This window comes from Pagrus major, chromosome 4 (assembly GCF_040436345.1).
Source record: "Pagrus major chromosome 4, Pma_NU_1.0".
Classification (NCBI taxonomy): domain Eukaryota; kingdom Metazoa; phylum Chordata; class Actinopteri; order Spariformes; family Sparidae; genus Pagrus; species Pagrus major.
The window spans coordinates 28,802,375-28,829,094 of NC_133218.1; the positions used below are offsets into that span (position 1 = coordinate 28,802,375).

At 41.6% G+C, this 26,720-nt stretch overlaps 1 protein-coding gene across 2 annotated transcripts in view; it reads right to left on the bottom strand.

Annotated features, from left to right (window-relative positions):
• Positions 1-26,720, bottom strand: part of itsn2b (intersectin 2b) — a 34,402-nt gene that overhangs the window by 4,678 nt on the left and 3,004 nt on the right. The window contains exons 2-34 of one of the 2 annotated variants that reach the window (XM_073464075.1): positions 20,429-20,502; positions 19,526-19,618; positions 19,317-19,380; positions 19,033-19,220; positions 18,581-18,811; positions 17,982-18,078; positions 17,664-17,800; positions 16,320-16,383; positions 15,728-15,865; positions 15,506-15,588; positions 14,512-14,774; positions 14,263-14,412; positions 13,947-14,087; positions 13,209-13,296; positions 12,736-12,875; positions 11,165-11,325; positions 10,184-11,016; positions 9,895-10,016; positions 9,544-9,798; positions 9,218-9,411; positions 8,431-8,486; positions 7,547-7,713; positions 7,395-7,425; positions 7,175-7,296; positions 6,560-6,656; positions 6,268-6,462; positions 3,149-3,270; positions 2,923-3,029; positions 2,344-2,527; positions 2,068-2,166; positions 1,205-1,288; positions 998-1,081; positions 291-353 (exon numbers count right to left, since the gene is read on the bottom strand). In XM_073464075.1, coding sequence (XP_073320176.1) covers positions 291-353; positions 998-1,081; positions 1,205-1,288; positions 2,068-2,166; positions 2,344-2,527; positions 2,923-3,029; positions 3,149-3,270; positions 6,268-6,462; positions 6,560-6,656; positions 7,175-7,296; positions 7,395-7,425; positions 7,547-7,713; positions 8,431-8,486; positions 9,218-9,411; positions 9,544-9,798; positions 9,895-10,016; positions 10,184-11,016; positions 11,165-11,325; positions 12,736-12,875; positions 13,209-13,296; positions 13,947-14,087; positions 14,263-14,412; positions 14,512-14,774; positions 15,506-15,588; positions 15,728-15,865; positions 16,320-16,383; positions 17,664-17,800; positions 17,982-18,078; positions 18,581-18,811; positions 19,033-19,220; positions 19,317-19,380; positions 19,526-19,618; positions 20,429-20,435 — 4,860 coding nt within the window. In that variant the 5' untranslated portion in view covers positions 20,436-20,502. Of the gene's footprint in view, positions 1-290; positions 354-997; positions 1,082-1,204; positions 1,289-2,067; positions 2,167-2,343; positions 2,528-2,922; positions 3,030-3,148; positions 3,271-6,267; positions 6,463-6,559; positions 6,657-7,174; positions 7,297-7,394; positions 7,426-7,546; positions 7,714-8,430; positions 8,487-9,217; positions 9,415-9,543; positions 9,799-9,894; positions 10,017-10,183; positions 11,017-11,164; positions 11,326-12,735; positions 12,876-13,208; positions 13,297-13,946; positions 14,088-14,262; positions 14,413-14,511; positions 14,775-15,505; positions 15,589-15,727; positions 15,866-16,319; positions 16,384-17,663; positions 17,801-17,981; positions 18,079-18,580; positions 18,812-19,032; positions 19,221-19,316; positions 19,381-19,525; positions 19,619-20,428; positions 20,503-26,720 lie in introns of both variants that reach the window. The other variant, XM_073464074.1, reaches the window with a different exon arrangement.

The following is a 26,720-nucleotide window of genomic DNA, read 5'->3' on the forward strand; positions in this document are numbered from 1 at the left end:
AACCTTCTGTCGGATTTCTGCTCAGATGAACCGGCTCACTGATGTCTACTGTGTAAGTTTTACTCTCTGTAACGTGTTACCACGACATCCCGAGATCTGACCCGGAGATGTTTCACATTTCATCTCCCTGTACTCCCCAGACTGTCTGGTCTGTTTAACATTTAACATTTAACATTTTAAAATATTCATTCAGTGAAATGAAAAAATGTTAATTCTTTTCTGGAATATGAGGAGACACCAGGGTGGTTCACTGACTCTGGTTTCCACAAACACATTGCAGTTTTACTCACCTTGCCGCTGTGGAGCAGCTTCCTTGGGCCCAAACAGTTGGTGAGAGAGTTAAAGACCAGATTCTGTTGAAAGAGAGTAACTTTAGAGGGATATTTTATATGTTCTTTATATATAAAGATTCTAACTTATAAGATACAGGGTTTCTGCAGGTTCAACAATTTCAATAAAGAAAGAAAAGAAAAATTTTGAATACAATTTAAGACCGACTTCATGTCCATAACAGCAAATGAAACAACCCCTAACCTTCTGTCCAGAGCTTGCTTACTGGACTGGACTTTGGTGATGCTCCCAATGTGAATACAAAACTTGACATAATGTTGGCAGTTACAATTTAAACGTATTACTTCTAGAAGTAGCTGTTTTTGATGAGAGGAGATGCCACGTTAGCCCACACACCACATTGTGACACACTAGCTGGGTATGCTTCAGTTTTCAGTAGTTATTGGTTCCATGCTGGTTTCCTTTGGTAGGTTTGTTAGAACATGATCAGTATAAATTCTTCGCGTTTAAAAGTCAGATTGCAGTCAAATCAAATTTACAAAAGTAACATTCATAATCCAACCATTTTGTGCAACCTTTTAAGAAACAGCCAAAAAATTATATTTAGAACTTTTTAAGGACCCGCAGAAACCCTGAAGATAATCGAGCTAATACTGATTAAATCTATAAATAATTAACTTGATTAATTTATTAGTAAGCTTAATACCTCTGCAGCGCCATCACACTGTACGTGGTTCTGAATCCATTCCAGTCTGTCAGAGTTCTCCTTTTCTCTCACGCCCTCGTTTACCTGTTAAAAACAATTTGTCAGTAGAGAAATGATATTCAATGACAAGTCCCCGTCCACACATGATAGACAATAACCTCAAAATTTAGTCAGAGTAACAAGTGAAGTCATGAGAGAGAATCAAACCTGTTGACAAAGTTCTTCAGCCCTCTCCAGAGCCTCTTTCAAAGGACCTCGGTCAGTGTGGCCCTCAGCAGTGCACTCCAAGATCTAAACACACACACACACACACACACACACACACACACACACACACACACACACACACACACACACACACACACACACACACACACACACACACACACACACACACAACAGATAAAGAAAACACAGACTAACCCAGAACAATGTATCCTGAGATCTACAGTAGTAAACTGACTCCAGATCAGAGCTACTGACAAAAAAACATCTCATCTCTGTTGTCTCGAAATGAATTTGTGCCGCTGTGCGTCATCTACTGTTTATGATGCACTCAGAGTCATTATGAGAAGATGTTACAGATAAAACAGTCTAAGACAGTCATGATCTCCTCCCAAAAAAATATCTTCAACACGTACATATTGTGTAAGTTAAGAGATAATACTTGTTACCTCAACTTTAACTCATTAAATGGCCTTGTTTGACCAGACTTGGCAAAGTTTGTCTCAATCACTGAACATTTAAAAACCACTTGTTCTGAGACACAGAGCTGACAGTCTAGTTAAGTAGCATCGATAAGAATCTTTAGAATTACAGCTGTATTGCTTTATTAACAGTATTATGATTACTTGCTTCTGAAGAGTCTTTCTCCACTTCTTTCTCTGTCTAAATGTTATAAATTATTACAGCAGAGGACCCGGATTCTGCTTCACAGCACACTGTGTCTCCACTGTGGCTGTGCTCCTTCCTCTTAAGTGTACAGTACATATTGTGCAGGTGCAAACAGTATTTGAACCACTTAATGAGGAGCTCAAAACACAGACACGCTCATGAACACGATGGCCTACGTTTTTGATGTGCAGCGGGTAGCGTGTGATCCTCTGCATGGGTTTCAGCAGGAAGCTGGACAGCGGCATGCCTTTACACCTGTAGTCTGTGGCAATTTTCTGATGGGGATAAAAGACAATGTTAAAACACATTAACAATCTTGTTTTCAAAATTGATATTATAATGAACAAAAAAACGGCCCTTGAAACGATTCTCTGCATTCATGAGATACAATAAGCAGCAATGATACTGTCCCCGTGGTTTCACATTTGGATTTGGAGCCCTCTCCTTCCTACCTTGAGGAAGTTCTTAAAGTCCGGCTCGTTGTCGATGCGAGTCTGTAGCAGAGCGGCTCCGTTGATCTGACAGGAGCAGAAGCGGATGTAGGGCTGCATGTGGGACAGCTCCGCGGCCAGAATATCTCCGATCATCTGCACTGGCATGTTCTCCCCGCCCGTCTTCTTACGAACACGTAGTGCCCTGCACACACATTGTAAATGACTTTTAGGAAGGTCAAATAATAAGGTAACCACTTGCTGTATGTTTTTATTTTGTTGACTTAATCAGCTAACTCATAATATAAAGATGTTCAGTTTTTTTTTAGCTTATTTTATGTTATGTATCTGTCCTTTAGCTTTTACAGGGGTCTTCTAAAGAAAAACGTGTAACATAAAAATTTGTGTTTGAATATGGCTGAAGGCTAAAACTTCTGGAAACATCAGCGCGGTTCAGTGCACAACTGGGGTATCTAAAGACAGGCTGATGTGTATTTCCCTCACAGCCACAACATTAAAACAGCTGCACTTGTATAAGATCCATACACTCATATCAGACTGACTGTCCCCTCTCGATCTCATTCACTCTGTGATATTTACTTGAGAAGTTTAGTGTTGCAGGCCAGCAGTTCTTTCCAGTTGACAAAGATCATGGCCATCTCTGCATCCTTCACCCGGCCCGATTCTGACATAGGCTTATGGAAAACCTGCACAAACACACACACCAATACAGACATGAAGCTGTCAGACAGAAATAAAAAGGTTGCCTCACTGTATACTGTGTATATTAATCTATGGTTTAATTAGCAGGACACGTGTCTATTACCTCCAGCACTATCTGAAGGTCTTCCACGTATCTCTCCTCAGTCTGTATCAGCTCATGGATGTAACCCTGTCTCTTCTTCTCCTGGGGGCTCATCGAGTCCAGACTGTTCAGGTCTGCACACCCTGCAGGAGAGGAGGAACACACAAGAGGAAGGTTTGTGGTGGCTGAATTTTTGTACAGATGCATTCAACCAAAAATCAAACCACCACTTAAACCACAGCAATACTTTAGCACGGCATTTACTGCCTCCTGCTGGACGTTTGGATGAAAAAAACAAAGATGGTGCTGCTGTTTGGGCACATTACTGCCGCTTTCAGAAAGAATGAGTAAGACAACAAAGAGGAACTAGAAGAAGAGAGATGGAAATGGAAACATAGAGACTATGTTAGATCAGCACACACACACACACACACACACACACAAACACACACACACACACACTTACCTGATACAGGGTACCCATTAGCCCATTGTGAGGGTCCCATATTAGCTGACAGTTCCCTCATCGGCCCTTCTCTTTCCTCTCCCTCATCGTCTGGCTCATCCCAAAGGTTTAGAAAGTTGAATCTGCTCTGTAAATCCATAGCTACGACTCCGATTTGTCTCTCTATGTATTTTAGTTTGTTGTCTGCCTCCCTGACTCTCCTGTCTCCTTCTCCGTCTCTGCTGTTATCTTTTCGTTGCTGGTATCCGACTAAAATTTCTCCTAGACCAAATCTGTTTGTACCAAAACAGGAAGGCGGATTCTTTCTTTCTCTCTTTCTCACCTTTTGACACAGAAAAAGCATGTGGTTCTTCCCCTGGTTATCAGTGACTTCTGCCACTGAAATAAGTGCAGGAAATGGGGAATATTTTCAAGATACCTGGTATAATCACAGCTCCGTTGAAGTAACCTGTACTCTGAATTAAGCTGAGTGTAACGGTTCAAAAGGCTGTTCATATACTGTATATCTGTCCATCTTAATCATGTGTATTGTGTTGACAATACAAACACTTCGTACAACACACACATGCACACACATCGTTGAAGTGTAGACTGATATTTCATTTCAGAATAATAAAACACTGTCATCTCAAATCAATCTTTATTTTTTTACGTTTTACTTCAGAACCAGAAAATATATTAAGACACATCTTCAAAAATAGTTACACTATCTTCAGATATTGACATTATATATTTTGTCAAATCTGTTGTGCTAACAGCCCCTGCTACTGCAGTATGAACTCTTGAAGCAGCTTCCTGTCATTGCGGTTCACCCCATGTTACTGCAGCCTTTCACAGATCTGAGGCAGGTTTGTGGTAAACTGAATCCAGTAAGCTTTAAATTAAATGAAAGAAAAAAAAAAAAGCTCTTTAGCAGCAATTTGCTTTTGTTGCACAAAAGACAACCAAACTGTATTGTAGCATTTTGAATTTATCTTCTTGATGTCGCTGTACCTCAGTATTCATCAGACTGCGCAGCAGGAGTCACAGAATCTCAAGTAAAGCTTGCATAGATTTGTTTTTTCTCCAGTTGTTGACAATAATGACTATGATGTTATCTTTAAATCACTATTAACAGACTGATCATACAAAGACTTTGAGAGCAGCAGCAGCAAATCAGCATTCATTTAAAAGGTGCAGCAGCAGTTTGTGACATCACCCCTGGAGGCAAAGTTTATGTCTGTCAGTGGCTTTGAAACAGTTAGCCATATGGTGTAGAGTCGCTTCACGTCACTTCAAACCTTTCTTATATTCCTGATAACAGCCGACCCAATTATGGCTTTTAAACATAGAGGAAAAACTGTAAGCTTCTGCTTGTTTCATTTTCTGTCTAAATTAAGCTAAACAGAAGCTTTTCAAAGGCATAAAATCAAAGGCCCACTGCAAAATGGTTATAGGTAACAGAGTTCACATAATATGAAAGCAAAGGGAGGATTGAAATTTTAAAGCTACATCTACTAAACATCTGTTTAGTAGAGACTGACAAACTTATTTATTTTTAGCATGTTCTCCACTCAAGTTTATGTTCAATCCTGAACATATTGCTTTAGTCCTTCCTGGACGTTCAGTATCCCTGATGAAGGTAAAAAGTCAAATGCCACGTCATTCCTTCATTTAAGCAGTTTTTAAGACAAGTGCAGGAGTGCTGGGTCCATTATATCTCAAGATATCCAAAGGCTTGCAGGTTAAAGAACAAGGCTTAAAAAGTGACAGCAAAAGTTGCACATCGTGTCTGAATACAGACACATCTCTGAGGTGAAACAGAGACAAATAGTGGGCTCTGTGTGAGCTTAACTCTCTAAATTGGAGAGTAAAAAAGAAAAGGCAAAGAGGTGAAGAGAAAAGATGAGGAGAAATGAGCGGGATGTGGCATGAATAGAAATGGGGAAAATACAAAAGGAAAGAAGAGACAAGCCACAGAGAGACCCACTATCCCTCTGCTTCAGATGTATTTTCTCATCAATCACATGATGATTCAGCATCAGTTCACATCAAAACAAAGACCGAGGAAATCACAAAAGGCACCAAAGTCCAAAACAACTCACAGAATCAGCTTTGAGAGTCATTACAAAGTTGTTTCAGGTCCTGATTCACTCACAGGAAAAACAGGACCTTCATTTTGTCAAACATATACATGTTCATTCTCTCTCTATCTCTCTCTCACACACACGCACACACACACACAGTAACATTAGCTCAGTGGCAGAAGTTAGTAGACAGGGAGTCCAGACACTCTGCCCCTTCAGAGCAATGTGCAATAGTGGGTCTCTCTGAAGTCAGGAGTAGGAGAGGAAGAGGAGGTGGAGGAGGAAGAGGACTTTCTACCACCCTAGAGGGAGAAAGAGACAGAGGCCGAGGAATGAAGAGAAAGAGAGAGGGAAGAGTAGAGATTGGATAGGGAGGGAGGAAGTGGGGGAAAAAAACAGAGGAAACAGTGAAATAGTCAGTGAGAAGAGAGGATATACAGATGACAAGATGGGTGGATGGAGAAAACATCAGTGATGGCAGGTCGGGGTTGTATAGACGAACAAAGGATAAGTATTAGTAAATGGCTTAAAGCAACATGGACGAAGAGCATCTCTGTTTTAAACGTGCATATTTCCCTTCATGTATGATGTTTCAGGGATTTACTTACACTGTGCACTGGGGTCACAGTCTGCTGTGGTCATCTTTACGTAATTGGTGGGGAAGAGACCAGTGGCCCCGTTGAGCTCTCCTTTCCACCAGTCGGGGTCGTTCTTGTCCAAAACATTGATCAGCTGACCTTTGGAGAAGCTCATCTCGTCCCCGTTGGCGGCTGTGTAGTCGTAGATGGCGATCACCTGACAGACTGAGAGAGAAGAGGACCGGTGTGTATGTGAGAGTTGTCTGTTGCTCTTCATTGCTCTGCGCCCCCCGTCTTCACCTGACTTGCATAAAAGTGTTACCTGGTGGGGGTGCAGGTGTGGACTTGCCGCTGCTGGATCCCAGGATTTTGACATTAGAGGCAGGGAACCAGCCCTTCTGACGCTTTTTGCCACGGGCCTAGAGTCAGAAAAGATAATCACAAAAGAATAATCTCCGGATCATGGAACACGCAGTTCTCCAGCTGTGCAGTGGCTTCCAAGCTTGGGGATCAGGAATCGTATAATAAATCTGACACGTCGCAAGATAATAAACAGCAGAACATACTGTTCATTTCTCAGACATTCCTCTAATTGTTCTGCTGGATTACTGGCCTCAAGAGCCCCCTTAAATTATGGGATAAATGGTTGAAATAGACAGCTAGAAAGCGTTGACACTTACAGTTAGCTTAAAGTATTAGAAAAAAGAGCTTAATAAGTAGTGGATACATTGTTGGAAAAGCTGAAAGTAATGAATAAAAGCTTGAAAAAGATAACATTTATCTGCGACTCTCAGTCTAGTAGAGCAAAAGCAAACTTGACTTGGCTGTTACAGTGATGTTAAAGGTAACAGATAAACTGAATCAATGACCCTCTGAAGTTATCTACAGTACTCAGGACCCACTGAAAATCTTCTATGAGCAGCAGTTGAACACTGACCTGCAGTTCTCCGAGCCACCAGCCAGAGGGGTTCTTGCTCAGAATGAGGATGAGCTGGTTATTTTCAAGATTCAGCTGCTCGGGGCCTGTAGAGGAGTGAGCTCTGAGCACCTGGGCGATTTCTGTGCATACAAAAGACACAAATGCAACTTAAAATTGCAGCAAATTGCAAAACCAGGCATTTGTGTTCTCATGTGAGAGTCACAGACGTTGAGCTTACCTGGCTTCTTCTTTCCAGATATGCTTGATGCCTGAAAAAATACAATAACATCATCATTACAAACTTGCAAAATGAGAAAATAACAGGAAGACCTTGCAACATATTGCAATCCAACACCGCAATGTATGTTATTATGTGTTGAGTGTTCTTACATCAGCCTCTTTTGGTTTGACGTAGTTGCTGGGGAAGAGGCCTGTGCGGTTGCCTATAGAGCCGTTCCACCACTCGCCCTCTCTCTTGATCACCAAGATCGTATCTCCCTCTCTAAATGTCAGATCACCAGGCTCCGGAGACTCGTAGGTGTAAAGCGCCACGTATTCTGGAGAGAAAAATAATTTATGAACATAAATGAGCAGTAGCTAAGGCTGCAGCTTATGCAAGGCCTGTTGCTAAGTTATGCTGACATCAACCACACAAACTGAATATAGACAGGATGAACAGGTACTTCATATGATTTGGAGGGAAATAGAAAATGTCATGTCTGCCCCTTGAACCACCTGAAAAATCATCCCAACATTTTAAAACATGAACTGGACAAACAGCTGCGTATAAGCGGATGGTGTATGCGATATAATTAGTTGGGATGCACTGATTTATCGCAGACCATCTGCAAAGAAGACGACAGTCACAGATGGCAGTGGCCAACGTTTATCTGTTGTGTCACATCAATTTTGTGTCTGATTTGCATCCTCTCCATCAGCTATTAAGGCTATGTGAGTATTGAAAAAAAAAAATCTTTTTCATGTGGAAGAAGGTTATATTAAAGGTTGCTTAATACATTTGTAAGATCGAATTTGTGCTCTTTCAACGGTAGAGTAAGGAAGAACTGAATGACTTCAACACAGTATTTTTTTATAATGAATATTTCTTTGTTTCCCTGCCACGGAAGGGGGAATAATAAAAGAAAACAGAATATACGGCAACAAAAAAACTAAAAATTCAGCACAGAATTTTCAAAATTAGTGTACTCTAGTATGGAGATCAAATATTAACTGAACTACATTATGCTGACATTTCAGAGGAAACATTACTGTACCTTCAAGCTGCAGGCTGTCGCTGGACTCTGAAGCATCAGGAGGGGAGCTTTTCATGCTGCAATCATAGAAAGACCACATTACCATACACAGAATATATTACATCCATCCATTCATTCATCCAAGTAGAATAGTACCACAACATTTTTCCCCCGCCATGGGCTCTAGATCCTACCTGGGAAACACAAGGCATTTGTGATTGAAATACCAGTAATCATACTATTCAAACGGCGAGTTCTAATTTGGGCTCATCAACCTGGAATCTCATTTGTTTGGTCATCAGCCAAACTTTGTGATCACAGGGGAAGGTTGGGAAATGCGCTTGATTGGCTGGAAAATCAAGAGCCTTTGTGAAACTGTTAACAGTTAGCAGTTTCCTCATCACAGAGGGGGGAAGGAAACATGTCAGTGGCCTAAATACCTTACATACTAAAATAGTTACCACACCTTTACACTCACTGAAACATAGACATTATCATGTGACTGATGCATGTTTTCACTGATTGACCTCGAGATAAAAAGTATCCCAACAGCCACATAATATATTGGTAAGGAAAGTGGACAGGTTTGTGCTTCAGGCTACAGAGTTTACACAAGAAATATGACAGATATGTGACGGATCATGACTTTGAGATTGTGACAAACAAGTGGTACAAAGGTAGTGTGTGGTTGGTTGTTTTTGTGTGAGGAACCTGTTCTACTTTAAAAATCAGTACAAGCGAGTCCCCCCAGTCCCCCTACACCACTCCCTGTCAGGGTGAAAGAAAACAAATATGTGTGCAGACTCACTCTGAACTCTCTTCTTCTCCCAACAGTGTCACATATGTCTTGGGGAACCAGCCCCGTTCACCGTTAAGCTCTCCAAGCCACCAGTTTTCCTGCTGCTCTAACACCTGGATGACATCGTCCTTATCGAAGTTCAGATGGTTGTCTGTCTTTGCCGTCCACGAACACAGGGCCTGGGCAGACAGGTTACCCACCACCTGCTGATTAGGGCAGACGGAGAGAGAAAGAAAGAAAATACTGTGTACATACTGTGGTAACCAAAGGGTAGTAGCTGGTAAAGCAGTAAAAAGGCCTATTGTATAAGGTGTTACACTTTGTAAACCTCTCACCTGTCCTTGTGTCTCAGAGGGTGCAGGGTTTGCCGAGTGTGTTGGCGTGAAGGCAGACTTCGTCCCTGCTGCCTTGGCAGCCTCGAGGACACTAGAAAGTTGTGACTGGAGCGGCACTTTAGCAGCAGCAGCAGCAGTATTATTGGCCGTGTCTGATGGGGCCACTCTCTCGACGTAGCTCTCTGGGAACCAGCCCATCTTCCCCAGCTTGCTGCCATACAGCCAACCCTCTTCCCGCTCTGTCGTCTCATCGACCTGACAGGAAGAGACAGCAAAGTAAAAGAGTGAAGAAGAGAAGAATAAGTGGCCTGCAGTCTTTTGTCAAGCCCTTATAAAATATGATTTTCTTACCTCAATCATATCATCTGCGTTGAAGCTGAGCTCTTCGTTGTTCCGTGCAGTGAACGGGTAGAGTGCTTTGAAGGATGTGAGAGCTGCTGACTTCCTGTGTTGTGTGGCCCTGGGCTGCCCACCTAAAGAAGCACATCAGTCTTCTTAATGTGAACTGAGCTTCAAAAATTGTTTTATTACACACTGAAGACAGGGAGTTTGTGGGCCTTTCTCAAACGACCCCCTACACCTTCTCCCCACCCACTCCATTTGATCTTATTTTGTGTGCATGTGTGTGTGTGTGATTCACCCTTCCTCTCCTCCAGTCCTCTCAGCAGAGCCGTCAGTTTCTCCTGGATGTCCACCTTCCCCCCTCCACTCGGCTGCTGCTGCTGACGAGATGCCTCCTCAGACCTCTTTCTCTCCTCCAACCTCTTTCTCTCCTCCTCAGCTTTCTTCCTCTCCTCTTCCTCCTCCTTTCTCTTCCTCTCCTCCTCTACCCTCTTCCGGTCTGCCTCACGCCTCCTCCTCTCCTCCTCCTGCTGCTGCTGAAGCTTCCTCCTGTCTTCATCCTTCTTTCTTCTCTCCTCCTCCTCTCTCTTTTTCCTCTCCTCCTCCTCCCGCTTTCTCCTCTCCTCTGCATCTCGGACAGCCGCCTCGGCCGCCCTCTGTCTCCTCCTGTCCTCCTCCTCCCTCTCTCTTCTGCGCTCCTCCTCTCTCCGCTCCTCCTCTAGCCTCTTCCTCTCCTCCTCCCTCCTGCGTCGCTCTTCCTCTTCTTTCCGTCTTTTCTCCTCTTTCCTCCTCTCCTCCTCCAGTTTTCTCCTCTCTTCCTCTAACTGCCTCCGCTCCTCCTCCAGCTTTCTCCTCTCCTCCTCCTGCCTGCGTCTCTCTGCTTGCTTCAGCCGCTCCTCCTCCTCTCTTTTCTTCCTCTCCTCCACCTCTCTTCTCTTCCGCTCTGCCTCCTCCTTGGCTCTGAGCTCTCGTTCAGCCTCTTCCTTGGCAGCCTGGATTAAAGCTTGTCTCTCTTTCTCCTCCTCCTCCCTCTTTTTGGCATCTCTCTCCTCCTGAATTTTCCTAAGACGCTCCTCTTCATCCCTCCTCAGCTTCTCCTGCCACTGACGCTCTTTTTCCATCTTAATACGCCTTGAGAATGGGAGGCAAACATTGACAGTATTTCAAAAGTTTGTAGATTAAGATGAAAAAGTATGTTTTTGACATTTTAGTTCATATTCTTTTATTTCAACATGACACTTAAATTTAAAAAAATAATTCTGTGTGAAAGCAAAAATACCTCTGAGCTTCCTCCTCCTCCCTCTGCCTCCTCTCCTCCTCCTGTTGCTTCCTCTCCTCTTCCTGCTGCTTCTTTCGGACCAGCTCACGCCGTTTGTCCTCTTTGATGCTCCTTAGTTTCTCTAGTGCTGCCTGCTGTTTTTTCTGGCTCTCTCTCAGTTCCTGACACACAAATACAGAAAAAAACCCACAACTTTACTAGCAGAGTTACAGATGTGTGATTGATTAAGAATGAGGTGACTAGATAGACATAATGGGCTAATAGAAGGATTGAACACACACATCATGCACAAACTCACAGCATGCACACAGGTGCCTAAACATTGAGCAATTTGTTGTAGGGTGTGAGAGACAGAGAAAAGAAAAAAACAAAGAGACATGACTTAAGATGAAAAGTAAAAGCCAGAGAAGTTAAAACAGCACAGACACAAGATGTGATGGAGAAATATATGCAGAATAATGACCAATGAAAGAGAGAAGAGGAAACGAGAACAACAAAGAGACCTAACGCGAAAACCTTTAGTAGGTAGAAGAGGTTACGGAGGCAGGCCAGCAGACAGAAGACAGCCTGAAGCATAGAGTCCTCAGCACCCACATACTGTAAAGTTGGGGGATAAGGGATAAGAGATGGGTGAGAGGGAAGAGAGAGGAAGGAGGATCAGAGGAGAGAAAGGAGGAAAGGAATCCAGCATGGGAAAAAAGAAAAGATTGTTTCCAAAAGAAAAGAAGGGAAGAATAAAAGTTAATTATAACAAAGGGATGAAATCCATGTCAGAGGGCAAGAAAGAAGATTACAATGGAGAGGAGTGATTAAAGGAGAAGGAGAGAAAAGATGAATGCAGTAGTACGTAAAACCAAAAACAGGCATTCCACTCAATTAATGTGTTAATTTTTAAAAATGTTTTTGTTCTGCTCTTTCAAATTGAAAGTCAATGTGTTACATATAGAATTGCTATAAAATGATTAGGCAAATAAGATTTAAAGATGTGATCAATTTGAGATGTGTTCATTTTATCACAGGTGGAAGTCATTTTTATGCCCTGCCTTATACTTTAAATTGAGTAATGTATCCCTTTTGTATGTGATGATGCTTCAAAGAATGAGTCCGGCTGCTACAGGTGGCGATTATTAAGCAAACGAGCTATAAGTTGAATGACCACCTGCTTATTACGTGTTAATAATGCAAGGTGAGGCAGCCGAAACCAGCAGAAATGTGGATTTGTGAAAAAAAAAAAATAGGCTGAACAAAGAAAGTGACTAATGGCCCAAAGCCCTTTACTACTGTACCCCTGACACTGCAAGCCTCTCAACTGGTGTGAGATGGTGGTTTTACTCCCAATGTGACTAGTCTTAAGCTTTGAAAACCAAAAGGCAAAGTGCTGCTGAAAGAGAAGCCGAGGTTTTCGGCAAGTTTCAATGATTTAAAATGAAGAGGGCTTGATATAAAACTTTCAAAAACTGTAAAACTCCATGTTATACCAGGATAAAAACAGTCTCTATATGAATGTTCTATGTGAAAAGTGCCATGTAAAACCATTTTAATCATGTTAGACACGTGTACTCAATTCTTACCTGCATGTCTTTGTTATACTGGTCCATATCAGCCAGTTTGGCAGCAGTCTCTTTCTCCAGAGCTTCCAGCTGCTCTCGCAGTTTCATACATGTCCCCTTTTTCTCTGTGGCACCAATCTTCAGGGTGGACATGGCTGACACTAAAAACAAAACAAAAAAAAGTTTGTTATGATAGGAGGTAGGTTTACAAAGTGAAAATCTTTAGAATTACATTCTCATTCATAGGTACACAATTTATATTTGCATTATGATAATAAGGATACTTGCATCCCTTTTACATATTTAGTGTTTCTGTTTTTGCAATACTTGTTACTTTCAATAACTCCATATTCTGTGTTACTATGCTACTTAATGCAAAAAACTACCCATTTTCCCTATTAATCTGTCTTTTAGCTAACACCTATCAAACAGTCAATTTCCCCATCCATAATATGTTGTTCCTGAGCTCTATCAATTCATTCATCAACACTGACCAGGCATGTTATTCAGAGCCATGTTTCTGAGTTTCTCTGTCAGTCTCTTCTGCTCCGGAGTCAGCTGGGACAACTTCCTCTGGAACTCCTGACCGAGAGGAAACGCATCAGAAGCATCAAGAAATGCGTCATTGCAGGAAAATATTTGGGATAACGTGAATGCAAACACTCTCAAGAAAGCAACGATCACAGATAACACAAAACCAATAAATGGCAATGCCACCAATTTTACACATTAAGTGTGTTTATACAGAAAGTACTGCTGCTTATGTGAAAAAGTAATATGTAGCCTTTTGTGGCTTTAGATGTAATCTGATAAATTGCCTCCAGGGATGTCACTCAAAGTTGATATCTCCGGTTCTGCTGTATCAGTTTTGATATTTGGTTTTTGAACTGTCCATGATGAATCCAAACGTGTTACAAGAAAGCTAGACCAGTGGACTTCTTTTCAAAAACCTGGCGCCTACATTACCCACAATGCAACTTTGACATCACTGGAAGCAATTTATCAGATTACATGCAGCTTCCTCTAGAGCCACAAAAGGCTTTATAGTACTTCGTTCATGTAAGCAGTAGATCTCCCCAAGAGCTGCCAACACACTTAACTGTGTAAATTGGTGGCGTTACCCTTTAATAACCATCATGGCTACTTGGCCATGAAAAAATTGCTTTGAAAAACCCAGGACACACACACACACACACACACACACACACACACACACACACACACACACACACCTCTAGCTGTTTCTGCAGGTTGATCATGTCCTGCTGGCGTGTCTCTATCCTTTGATTGGTCAGATCGAGCTCTGTCTTCTGAAGCTTCTTCTTGTTCTGAAAGTCACGAAGCCGGTCTGAGATCTGACGGTGCTTGTTACCCTGTGGGAGAGAGACACAGAGAGAGAGAAAGGATGATACTTTACCAACCCCCTTTAATGTGTCCATGATGTATGAGACACAGCAGGACAGACAGAGGTAAATAGTGCATGACTACAGTTTGTCTATGTGCATGCTGCAGTGAAATAAAGCTCTCCAATGTCTCTTCACCACTCACCACAGCCTCCAGCTCCATCTCCAGACTCCTTTTCTTCGCTTTCAATTTGATGATATCATCCTGCTCCTGCTCCTTCTTTATCTGGAGCTCTCCTCGCCGCCTCCTCTCCCACTCCTCCTTCCTCTGGCGCTCAAGCTCCCGCTGTGCAGCCTAGAATGAAACCACACGGGACACTTAAGTGTAAAGAAACAATTCTCTGCTGCGACTGTAAAGGAAATTCATACTTTTCCATACAGCATCTACCCTCACCTCTTTTCTCTCGATCTCTCTCTGCCGCTCTTCTTCTCTCTGCCTCTCCAGCTCCCTCTGTCGCTCCAGCCTCCTCTCCTCCTCTTTCCTCCTCCTCTCCTCGGCCTCCCGAGCCTCCTTCTCTCTCCTCTCTCGCTCCTCTCTCTCCTTCTGAGCGCGCCGCTCCTGCTCCCTCCTCTCCGCATCTAGCAGAGCCTGTCGTCTTTTCTCCAGCTCTGCGTTCCCTCGCTCCAGGTTAGCTTTGAATTTATCCTCAAACGAGTCTGAAAGTGGACAAATAAAGTTTTGATGTAGTTGGTGTGTGTTGACTGGGTGTGTGCAGTACATTTATTAACCTTTTATGAATGAATAAAGAACTTAAAAACTTATTTTAATCCGGTTTAGCTAAGTAATCTAAATATAACCCCTAATTACTGATAACGTATTTGAGCTTGTGTGTTTGAAAAGGATGATAATGGATAGTTTAAACACAAACTTGTACAGACTTCTTTTAATAAAACTACCACAGATAAATAATGATAGACAGGATTATGAGACTGGAATTGATGTTTAGGCGATTGAGGGGTTGTAGAATAGCTTCAAGCTGTGAACCTGATATTAAAAACACCTGATATATCCTTTAATTCTAGCTGCCACAACTTGTCTTGCGACTGTGTGAAAGACGATAGTGTGTACAAACCCAGCACCACAGTGTGCTGCCCTGCACTACTTAGAGCCACTTCACTGGGCTTGACTAGCTGCAGTTTAGGCTGCTGCAAGAGTCCACTGTGTATGCATGTGTCACAGCAAGATGTGTATGTTTATGCTATTATATTATTACCTGTCAGCTGCACAGACATGATCCACAGACATTGATTGCACTGAGTGATCTTATGTTACTAGGTATCGTTTCTGCATTATATAGTGCAGAATATAGAGGACAAGAACTGAACATAATACAGCAGTTAAACAAGACTCCACTCTTTGGTTTAGGGTTAGTAGAGTGAGTACTTACAGTTGGGTTTGGCTTTCTGTGGAGGTTCTATGTCCAAGTCATCGGTCAGAGCTGGAGAAGGGCTGGATCCATTCATTGCAGATCTGGAGTACAGATTTTGAATAAGTTGTCTGAAAGACTTGAAGTTTGAAGATTGATGTAGTGAATTGATGTTTAACATATTTAAATCTAAACACTTACATGTACTGTACAGAGTACATTGAGTCCTATGTGTCCACATACCTTTGTGAGGGTGGTACCAGCTCTGTTGGCAGTGTTAGCGGCAGTGGTTGTCCACACTTTGCCACGTCCACAAGATGCATTGCCAGAATAAACTCGTCTGCTTTCAGCTTGCCGTCCTTATCCACATCAGCTAGATTCCTGCAGGAGGGTTACAAATAGGAGGTGCAAGGTTTTGAAATGACTTTAGTCTGACTCTATGACCTTTGAATGCAGTAAAATTACATACAGATCTAAAGTTTCCTTAAGACAACTAGGACACACATTTGACCTTTAGAGAACCAAGAACTTCAGTACGATTACAACTTTCTGTCGATCAACTGTTGCAATATTATCACTTCCAGTTTAAACAAAATCTTATTTCCTTGTGTTCACCAACAAGCGATACTAAGAGCAGGCTTTATCTGCAATCAAAGATTTCCTTAACAAACAAATGGCTTATTGTCACACAGTGCCAGTGACAGTGGAATTAGGTTCCTTAATTCTGGCTGCCAAATCTGACTTTGGCTCTTGAACACAACATTGTAGCAATCACAGGACATGTTCAGACACACACACACACACAGATACAGTACAAACACACAGATATTCTCACCAGATGGAAGCCAGCTGTGTCTGAGTCAGCATCGTGGTCGCCATGGCACCTCTCACCTGCTGACCTGGCAACAAGAGTGATAAATGTCAGGCTGACAAGCTGTATAGCACAGATGTGTGAGTGTGGTGAAGAGAGGATGAGGATGAAGTCAATGGTGTGTGTGTGTGTGTGTGTGTGTAAAACATTCAGGCTGCATTTAAATATACTCTTTTCTGTAAAAATCTTATGTGTAGAATATAATAACATTCATTCTGTTGGTTTGCATCTTTTTGTCACACAGGAACAACTTCTTTTGGCATAATAACAGGCAGTATGGGTCAGCAAAGTCTATGGGACAAATTGAAGTGCAACACATCAGGGGTAGGAACGCTTCCAAGGAGTTGTCTCTACTTCCAGACAGGCTCCATTCATTGGGCAGTAGGTGCTGAAAATTTTTGCATGGTTTTTTATTGCTTCTCTTGTTGAATTCTAACAGTCGCTTTCAAAATGTTTGATGTAGAATCAAGGAAACATCCACAGGTATGTTAATGTAGCCACAATATGTAGAATAGAATAAAGTACCTCCTGCCCCACCAAGCTATATAGCCCAGTTTTAAACATTTTTAAAAGGGTAACTAGTAATCTGTAACCTATTACATAAAAAAAAAAACTGCCCAAAACTCATGTAAGGACAGTTACACTATGTGTTAATATACTCTTTAAACTAAAAAAGTTGAAAAGGAAATTAGAAGATTTTTAAACCCTCATTCATTTACCTGGATATAAGAGATGATGATCAAAGGACTATGACTGTATGAACAACAATCAGTCAGTTTTTTTAATGGTTAGGTTTATTTAACAGACACCCCTTGGAGCTGTATGCTATCTACTAAAGGATTAGACCAAGAGCTAAAAAAAATGCCAAAAGTCTTTGATGTAATTTATTTAATGTTCTGAACCACTCATAATGTGCAAAGTCACCGGGAAGGAAAACATTTGCAAGTCTGGCTGAAGTGTGTGCATTGTTTTTTGACTGTATCACAGCTATTTCAAGAGAACAGGTCTAGCAAGGCTTGCAGTGACAGAACGAAAAAGCAAATGCATACTTGGCTGACTGTGTGTGTGTGTGTGTGTGTGTGTGTGGAGAAACTGCCCCATGTCTGAACACACCCACAGCCACCACTTCCTTAGAGTTAGCTAAGGCTTAACACCCGTAGAAAGAAAGAGGGAGGCAACCGTTATGAAATCATCGGTTGCTGTTGTTCATGAACATCCACGCCTGCATTCCACACATACTTTGGTTTGATTGTTTTTAAATGACCTACACACTGACCACATACATATACACACTCACACATATCATACCAGTGAGGTATCCAATCATCTGTTTATCCAAGCCGTTGAACTGCTGTCTGTATTTGAGTCTGGAGGCATGTGGCACAGCCCAGTCGCTGGGACCAGAAACCATGGGGGACATCACAGAGGGGGATGAGGAAGCCGAGCTTAAAGACAAACAGCGGCGACAAAAACATGCAGGATAAGCGCACCAAACTTCTGGAAAACAAGTGTGTTTTTGCACTTCAAAACAGAGACTGACAAGATAAATAGGGCACTGATTGTGCAAAAGGGGAAACTGCTTAGTGCTTCAAAATGTGTGTATGTGTGCTCTGCTCTGTGTGTTACCTGATAGATCCTAGATCCAGCAGCGATGAGGCCTTGTTCATGCCACCAGTGGTTAGTCCTAGTGGAGAGGAGTAGGAGGATGCAGAGAAAGGTATGCCTGACAACACAAAGCACACACAAACATCCATTACACACTAACCATAGTGTCTTGATGCTGTCTTTCCCCCAAAAAAAATTATATACATTTTCTTTTTTACACTTTTCAGAAAGGGGAGGGGAGCTTTGTAGTGGGTCAGTGATATACTGTCATTCAGCCACAGCTGTAACCTTCTCAAGGACAGGGAGGCTATTTGTATGGAGATAAGGGAGAAAGTCCTGACTCTGCAAAAACAGGCCAGGAATCATTCTTTTTGCCTCCTTTTCCCATCAAACTACAGAAATATTTTATCATCTGCACTTTGCTGCAAACATAAACAACAGCAAGGCATTGCTGTTCAATAGTTTTCATTCTAAAGGAAACAAAAATAAGCATTTTGCAAGTGATAATGAAAGGACAGCTGAATGTATTAAATCATCTATTTTTTTCAAAGCAGTGACAGATACACAATAGTACAGCAGAGGGAAAGAAGGGGACATAGATAAATGAAAATTGTCTGTACCAGTGGCCAGGGTTCCAGCTGGCATTGGATGGAGAATTCCCATGGTGCCATTTGGCAGGGTGGCGTTTCCCATGGTGGGCATCAGGGGCCTGCTGGGGGTTGAGACTATTAAAGGACTCATGCCTGTCATTGGTGTCAAAGGTGAAAGTCCAGGGGTTGCCATGGAGATAGGGGTCAACATGGCAAGGTTTGTCCCATGCATCATGGACATGTTCGGCAGAGTACCCATACCTAGGAAACACACATAATATATCAGCCAGTTAGATGATACAGCAGTCAAAATGCATGTCTGGAGACAATCAGCCTGTTGATAGTTGATAAAAATCCTAAAACACGCCACATCTTTTTTACCTTCATTTTGGTGTTGTTGTGATGAAGGCTATGACACATTTTCACTTTTGAACAGTTAAGTTCCTTATATCAACAGGCATATAATAATAATAAATACACACCATAGGCTGGGTTGGTCAAGGATGAGGTGGGATTACTGAGGCTGGGAGCACGCACTGGAGGCTGCTTCATGATGATTGGCAGTGCTGATGGAAGCGATGTACCCTGGAGTTTTAGTTTTATGAGCTTCATCGCGATGGAAAACTCCAACCTGTCCATCTTCCCATCTTTATTCATATCAGCCAGAGTCCTGAGAGACAACAGAGTCATCAAAGAGTGTTGGGATAATGTTCTTAATGAATCTCCTAAAAGTGTGTAAGAGTGTGCTTGTGTTTGTGCGTCTCACCATATCTCAGCCAACACTGAGGCAGGCAGTCCTGACTGGAGGAAAAACTTCCTAGCTTGCTCCCCTGCAGGAAGAGACAGAGAGGGAAATAGAGAAACACAAAAACAATAGCTTCTAACAGCTGAAGGATGCAAAGTCATGATGAAAATGCATTATGAATATGCAGGAGGGAAATTACTGTGAGCATGTGTGTGTATTAATGTGAGTACCTGAGACATAGCCCATTGATGGGGAGAGGGTGTCAAACTTCTGGTCATGTTTGTTCCTCTCCTCTGGAGAGATCGCCCATATACTTGGACCACCTTGAGAGAAATAGAAGAAGTCACATGGAAATAATTAATGTTAGAAGGAAGAAGCATCAGACATCGGAGAAAGCTATTACCATTACATAAATAGACCCAATCAGTGCTAGACTCTTTTAAGAAGCGGAAGCACTTTACTGAATAAACAGACTATATGTATCCAGGGCTGGGCAATATATCAATATCAAATCCTTATCGTGATATGAGAGTATACATTGTCTTAGACTGTCCCTAGCCCAGCCCTACATGTATCTGTATATGAGAGATTTCTGGGTTCTCATCTGCAAACAGACTTCTTGAACAAACCAACAGCTGTTTTGCCTTCACAAGTTTACATTACACACAGACAACACTTAAATCCAAGCAAAGCAAACAACCATACACTTCTAACAGTAAAGTTGACTTCATCATAACAAAACATGCATGGTAACTTAGGTCCTGCGACTGCCGCCATTAACAAAGTTGTTTTCAAAATATGGAAAGAAATGGAATAGACTTCAAAATAACCACAGAGCACAACAACTAGACTACAAGTACAGCTAAAAGTTACCTGGTGCGGAGAAGGACCTCTCTCACACAATCACAACAATAAGATATAAATGATCAAAACAGTGTGTTTTCAGAGAGACACAGATTTGAGGGCACACACAGGTCAAACTGCAAATTATTTCTAGAACTAGCAAAGTGTTGGCCTCAGTACATCTGCAGGGCTGAAAAACACACGGCACCCTACACACATGCATACACCGACTTCGGCCACCCCACCCCTCCTTTACACACCCACTCACACACAAACTGCAGTGGTCTTACCATTCATTTTTGCAGGTGGCAGAGACAGAGAGGGGGAACTCCCGGTGGCGTCCTCAGCTACTGCTCGCAGCCATCTGCAAAACACACAGCCCAGTCATCAGTCAATACTGCAGCTAAGATGGGACAGTGGTGTCACTGAGAGGAGCGAGAGAAATCAGCAGAGAGAGAGAAACAGAGAGAGAGAGAGAGAGAGAGAGAGAGAGATTTTGGTCCGTCAGCAGAGTCAAACAGGGCTCCTCCTGTTCTCTTCAGGCAGGAGCACTCTGGCCACGTCCCAAAGCTTTTTAAACTACTGGGACATGTTCCAATACTATCCACACTGACTCTGTAGTGGCCAGGCACTAATACTACACAAGCTACACTGATAAACCTTCATAAGAATACCTTTACACATCTTTCCATTCAAATACAACCCACTGTAAAGTGCCATGTTGGACCAGATTTAGACTCTGAAGGCAGTTGACAAAGGTTGTGTCACTAACTGGATAAAAGACCATCTGCTATTAAACTGTTAACAGCATTGTAATGTTAAATGTTATACTGTGGATAATATACATTTTGATGTAGTGTTTGTGTTGTCATTCATTCATTGGAAACATGTTGAGATTAACAACTTCATACGGGAGTCACTCTTGCAGCTCTGTCAGGCTGTATTTAGGCACAGTTGTGCAAGCGCTAAATGCTAAGCAGGTATAATATATACCATGTTCACCAATTAATTGTTAGCATGGTATGCTAACATGGAAATGCCATTAGTTTTATAGGTATTTGGTCACAAACCAAACTATTTAGCAAATTAACATTTTGTCCGGATGATGGCGCTACATTAATAAGTCAGGGGATCTTCAAAGTGATCACAATTCATCCTGAGGGGGGCTTTAATGTGTGTGGCAATCTATCGCATAGTTGAGAAATCTCACTTAAAACAGCTAGAAGAAAACTATGGGGATGAGAAATTGAAATCCATCCTCTGGGGATCATGAATGTTGGCACAACATTTTGTCCCAATCCCATCACAAAGTTGTTATATGGTATATTTTTACTTTGGGTCTTGGTCAGCATTGCCACCTGACTTTCTGTCACCCGGGACTTTCTTAATGTCTGTTGCTTCATGGCTTGAACCCATTCTTGTTGAGTCATGCACATGCGAAGCCAGTGTGGAAATTGAGCTGCTGTTGCATCATAATAAAACTGTTTTCTGTAGCAGGAGGGCCCACTTCTTCTGAGTTCTGGTTTTTTGTTACATTTAGTGCGCAGATGGAGGTGTCCGTGTCTCCATGTGTCTTTTAGCAGCGTTGTCAGATGACAGAGCCAGCTTGCTCGTCAGCTTGAGAACTTTGCTAATCTATTGCTTGTAATGGTTGGTTGGGAGAGTTTGTGGTAGGTCCAAGGTTAATCTACCGTCATATCACACATTGATTGGTGGACTACTGTTTTGAAGCTTTGGGTTGGCATCATCTTGCTACGTTTGCCTGAATTCCCTTCAACATATTTATAATTAGTTACTTCCCACCTCGGATCACCGAGTGTGGAGCTGGGGAGGACATCCTCATCGGATCTGAATGAAAACCCAAGGAAAAGCAGTGGTAGCAACTTGTCAATTACAAGGTAGCCATACCCTTTTCTGATCAGGAAAGCTGTGTCTGTATATTTTTACAGCATATGTACATCACAACATGGTAAATATACTAAACTGCGTGTCCACATATTAAATGTACCATAAGGAGTTTTTGTTGACAAAAGACCAGTAACCTGAATCATGCTGGGTTTGCCAGCATATTTATAGGTCTCGTCTGTGACTGCAGCACTGTTCCACCTGAAGCACAGCCACCACAAAACTGCCTTGTTTAAATATAAAACAGTTTTTCACTGTGGGATGAATAGTGTGAACTTTTGCTTCAGCAGGTCATAGTCTAAGACAGATAAACATAAGGCCACATGAAGTATGAGGCATACATTTTAAGTATTTCATTTAGAAAAACCGATATGTATATATATGCAGCATCAAATAGTAAGCTGAATTTATTTGTATTCTCTTTCGCTCATCTTAGTTGGGGACACCGTGTGTCAGATCATCATGTTGGTTCTGTGGCGCTCACATTCACTTCATTTTTGGCGTGCTGAACACCTGCTTCCTCCATGATTATCTCTCCCCCATCAGCCAGTCAGACTCACATGATGTAGTTGGAGGAGGAAAAGGAGGAGAGAAATTCCAATCTTTCTGCTCAACACTTCCTGCCCGGTAACCCACAGCGACAAGCATTTCCCTGTCCAACGTCAGTTGACAGGAAGTGATCATGGATTTTGGCAGGGGGACAGCTTTGATGTCCCAGAACATATGAATCAAGAGTCAGAGCAGGAGTCGGAACGGGGGCAGGACGAGAATAACAGATTGACGAGTGATTTTTTAGGAACTAAATTACGGATCGCTGACTTGTCTGCTGATATGAGCTTTATGAAAGAGAAAGAGATAAAGAGGCCTGGTCAATGCTCTCACAAGGGCAGAGAACAGCGAGGGAGGGCTAATCTACTGGCTGCCATCTGTCGCTCTCCCAGACTCTCTCCTCAGTGTTTGCCTTATTCTCTTTCATTCTGCCCTCGTTCTTTATGTGCTGTCTTTATCACATATTGGAGTGTGAGTGTGTGTACATGGAGACTTCTCCCATTAACAATCTATTCTGTGGGAAGTCATGTTTGCAGCAGTCCTCACATAAAACAAGATTGCAGTATTTGCAGTAGAAAAACAAAGGTTACCATTTAATTACACGGAATATTTAACTAATTAGAAATACCACAGTGATGATACAGTTTACATGCATTAACCACAATACCTGACCTGAATTAAGAGCCTGATAATTTTCTTATTTGTATGTATTACTGTACATAAGCACTTTCAGCAAGGATCCATAACATTTGGTCATCAAAAAGTTGGAGCAAAATGATCCGACACATTTTTATACTTAAAGTGGAAACAAAATAGCATAAAGAACAAGGCTAATAGGGAATCAATCTAAATGCAGATGTGGTCATGTGTCCATAGCCATTAGTTCATGCAATCAACATTTACTTAATAATGACATGCTAAAGCAAAAATCTTGTATCGCCAGTTTAAATAATATACATGTTAATCCTAACAAATGCCTGCCAAGTCAGATATTGTATACTACAGAAGTATAAACAGTTTTCAACAAACTTCAGTGTGTGATGTTAATACTGTTTCAACTCAAGAACTTTGCTGTTTTTTTTTTAACAGTGGAGTTTGATAGACAAACCACTGTATCTAGTCATAATACTGTTTCGAGCACTTTTTTTGCATATTGCTCAACATACTTATTTGCCACTACAACATTTGAGCGACAATCACCCTGCTGCCGTCTTGCAAAAGATTTTGCTGGTGTTGTAAAATTACTGATAAATTAAACTTTAACTTATAACCTGTTTTAACCTTTATCTGTCCACAGTATCAGCCATTCAGTTTTGGCTCCAGTCATGAGAGTGTGACCTCTGGTAATGTAACACTACAGGAATTATAATGAATAAATGAAAGACAGCACTGGATTACTAGTTGTAAGGTTTACGGTTTCCAGAGAGACAGAGGAGTCTGACTTTTCCTAACTGACTGGACGACTGTTGACCAACTGACCGACTGGTCAACTGACTTGGCAGGCACAAGAAACTAACTTCAGCGGTGGACTCGGCTTTGCAAACCTCATGCAAATCCTTTCTGAAGGCTGCACCTACCCCTAAAGGCAAAACTACATTTTTAACTTCAGCTGTAATGCATAAGCACTAAAAAACGAGGTTGGAAAACGGACATAAGACTACAGGGAGGCCGCTGTGAGTAACACTGTTTTGAAAGTGTTTAAGTCCTTACCATTGAAAGGAGACATAATACAAACATTTACAGACAAGGCAAAGGATTCTTTTTTTTACATACAGGTTTGCATGATTTTCAAATGGGCTGGGCAATTTTCATAACTTCAGAAAAACCTTTCAAAGCACACTGTATAGTCTGGACACTAGATCCTTGTAATGAATGAATGAATGAATAAGAATGAATAGAGACTTGCAGCTGGAAGGCGTGTGTTCAAGCTTCTGTGAGAGCAAGAACTCAAGCAAGGCTTTGAGACTAAGATAGCTTTCCTGCTTTTCAAGCTTGCACTCAAGTTACAGTGATATACCATTTTCAAGGTATACCGTAGAATGAAAACTGAAGATTATCACACTGTGTACATTTGCTTATCTTCAATAATGAATTCTACTGTGAGCCTCGTATTACATTTTTTTCAAGTTATATTAAGTTTCATGTCTGTCAGGACATATTTTGAGAAATTATGATGGTAAGTGTTCGTTCAACCTATTTCACTCTATTTAACATCATTGTAAGTGATATTGTGTAAAACCATATTCCATGATAAATGTTTTCAGATGGTTATTTCATTGTGAAAATGTCATACAGTTGCAATCCTAGGTTGCATCAATGCTGAGAACTGTGTTAGCCCATCCTGGTGCCCACACATGTCCAGTAATCCCATTATTGTTGTCATGGACGAATACATAAATAGACATATGACCCACGTTAGGTCCCAACCTGTAGTTTATGAAACAGCTTGTCCACAGTCATGCAGGTGGTGGAACACTGTGTAACCACACAGTGCATTTACTCACTGACAGCTGTCAGCAGTTTAACAGACGGTAACAATGATGTCTACCACACTGGATCGTAACACAGCACTGAAGAAATATATTTACATATATCACAACTATAATGACCCCTTGACATTTTGGTATTTCTCTTCACCCACACAAGTCTGGTTGGTTCAGTCTGGGAGAACATTGATTTCTAATGATCAAGATCAACTGACTAATGATGAGTGTGTTTGTGTCTGTATATATTACCTGTTTGTTCTGTGGTGTTTACTCAACCATACCTCACAAAAATCTCATTGTTGTATAAAATGAATTTCATTGGTCGCCATTTGGAACCGGTGTGCTTTTGCCTGACTTCCTCACTTGCCTAGTTAGAAAATGTTATATCAAGTAAAGTACATGTAAAGAGGCCATGCAAACAACATTACCTTAGATGAATACCCCATTCACAACCTGCCATTAACATGCAAACTGTATCTGCACATCCTATCTGAACAAGGAAAAAACAAGTAACCGCACTGTGTAAATACGTACATAACACATTGTGATCTGATCTCAGCACAGTGTGTGTGCAATCTGTACAGCGTGATCACATTCTTAAGGAAAAAGGTCCACCCAGCAAGTTTCAAAATGTCACCAACCTCGGCTCTTTCTGCAAGCTTCAGCAAGCCCAGAGAAAAGCTACAAGCAGCAGCAGCAAGCAAGTCTTCCCTCGCAAAATATTTTATACTAAATAAAATAAATGATTTAATCGTGCATGATTACTGTCCATGGCATTGCCTTCTTGACCTGGGATGCCAGATCCGACTAACTAATTTACATATTTAGAATCCCATCATAATACAGGTGAATTTCGATAATGAGGATGCTTATTAATACCACAAGTAAATGACAAAAGGTTGTGGATTGGATGACATTATGCAGATAATGTATCCAGGCACAGATTTTTAATAACAGGTGTAAACTGTCAAGGTGCATAGAGCAGGCAAAAGACTGTCAGGAGATAAAGTAAAGAGGAATCACAGACAGATAACCGAAAAGTCTACTATTAACAAAAATAAGGCTTCTCTTAGGGTTGTTGTGTTCAGTTTGTGTGTACAGATAACAGCCTGTATGAACCTGTTCTCCAAATTACCATGTTTTCGTCCTGTTCTCTTTATCACTACGTCGTCAAGAGAATTGAGTCACTGCAATTCCCAGCTGTATAATTCAACTGTGGACACTATGGAGGCTTCCCTGACAGGAATTGTCACAGCTAGCAACATCAAGGCCGACAAATATCAACCTACCTTGGCCATTAGAGTAATTAATACTAATAACAATGACTCAGTAAGCCTCATCAGTGATCCAGCATACACAGTAGCTTGAGTTCAGCTCTGAATGCATCATAACATTGACACTTCGTTTAAAAACAATGTAAATGTGCATTCTTCTTTAGGTTTGCACATTTTCTTTGAACTAAAAAATGATTGCATTGAACAGATTTTCAAGGTTAACATGAAACATGACTGCAAAATCAATGCCTGCCTGAAGCATGGTGGTAACAGACACACCATACTTCCTCAGAGTGTGGTTTTGTCTTTTCATCTATGGCTTGGCTATATCTGTCAGACCTCACCTGCTTCAGTTCTGCTTTGGTCCC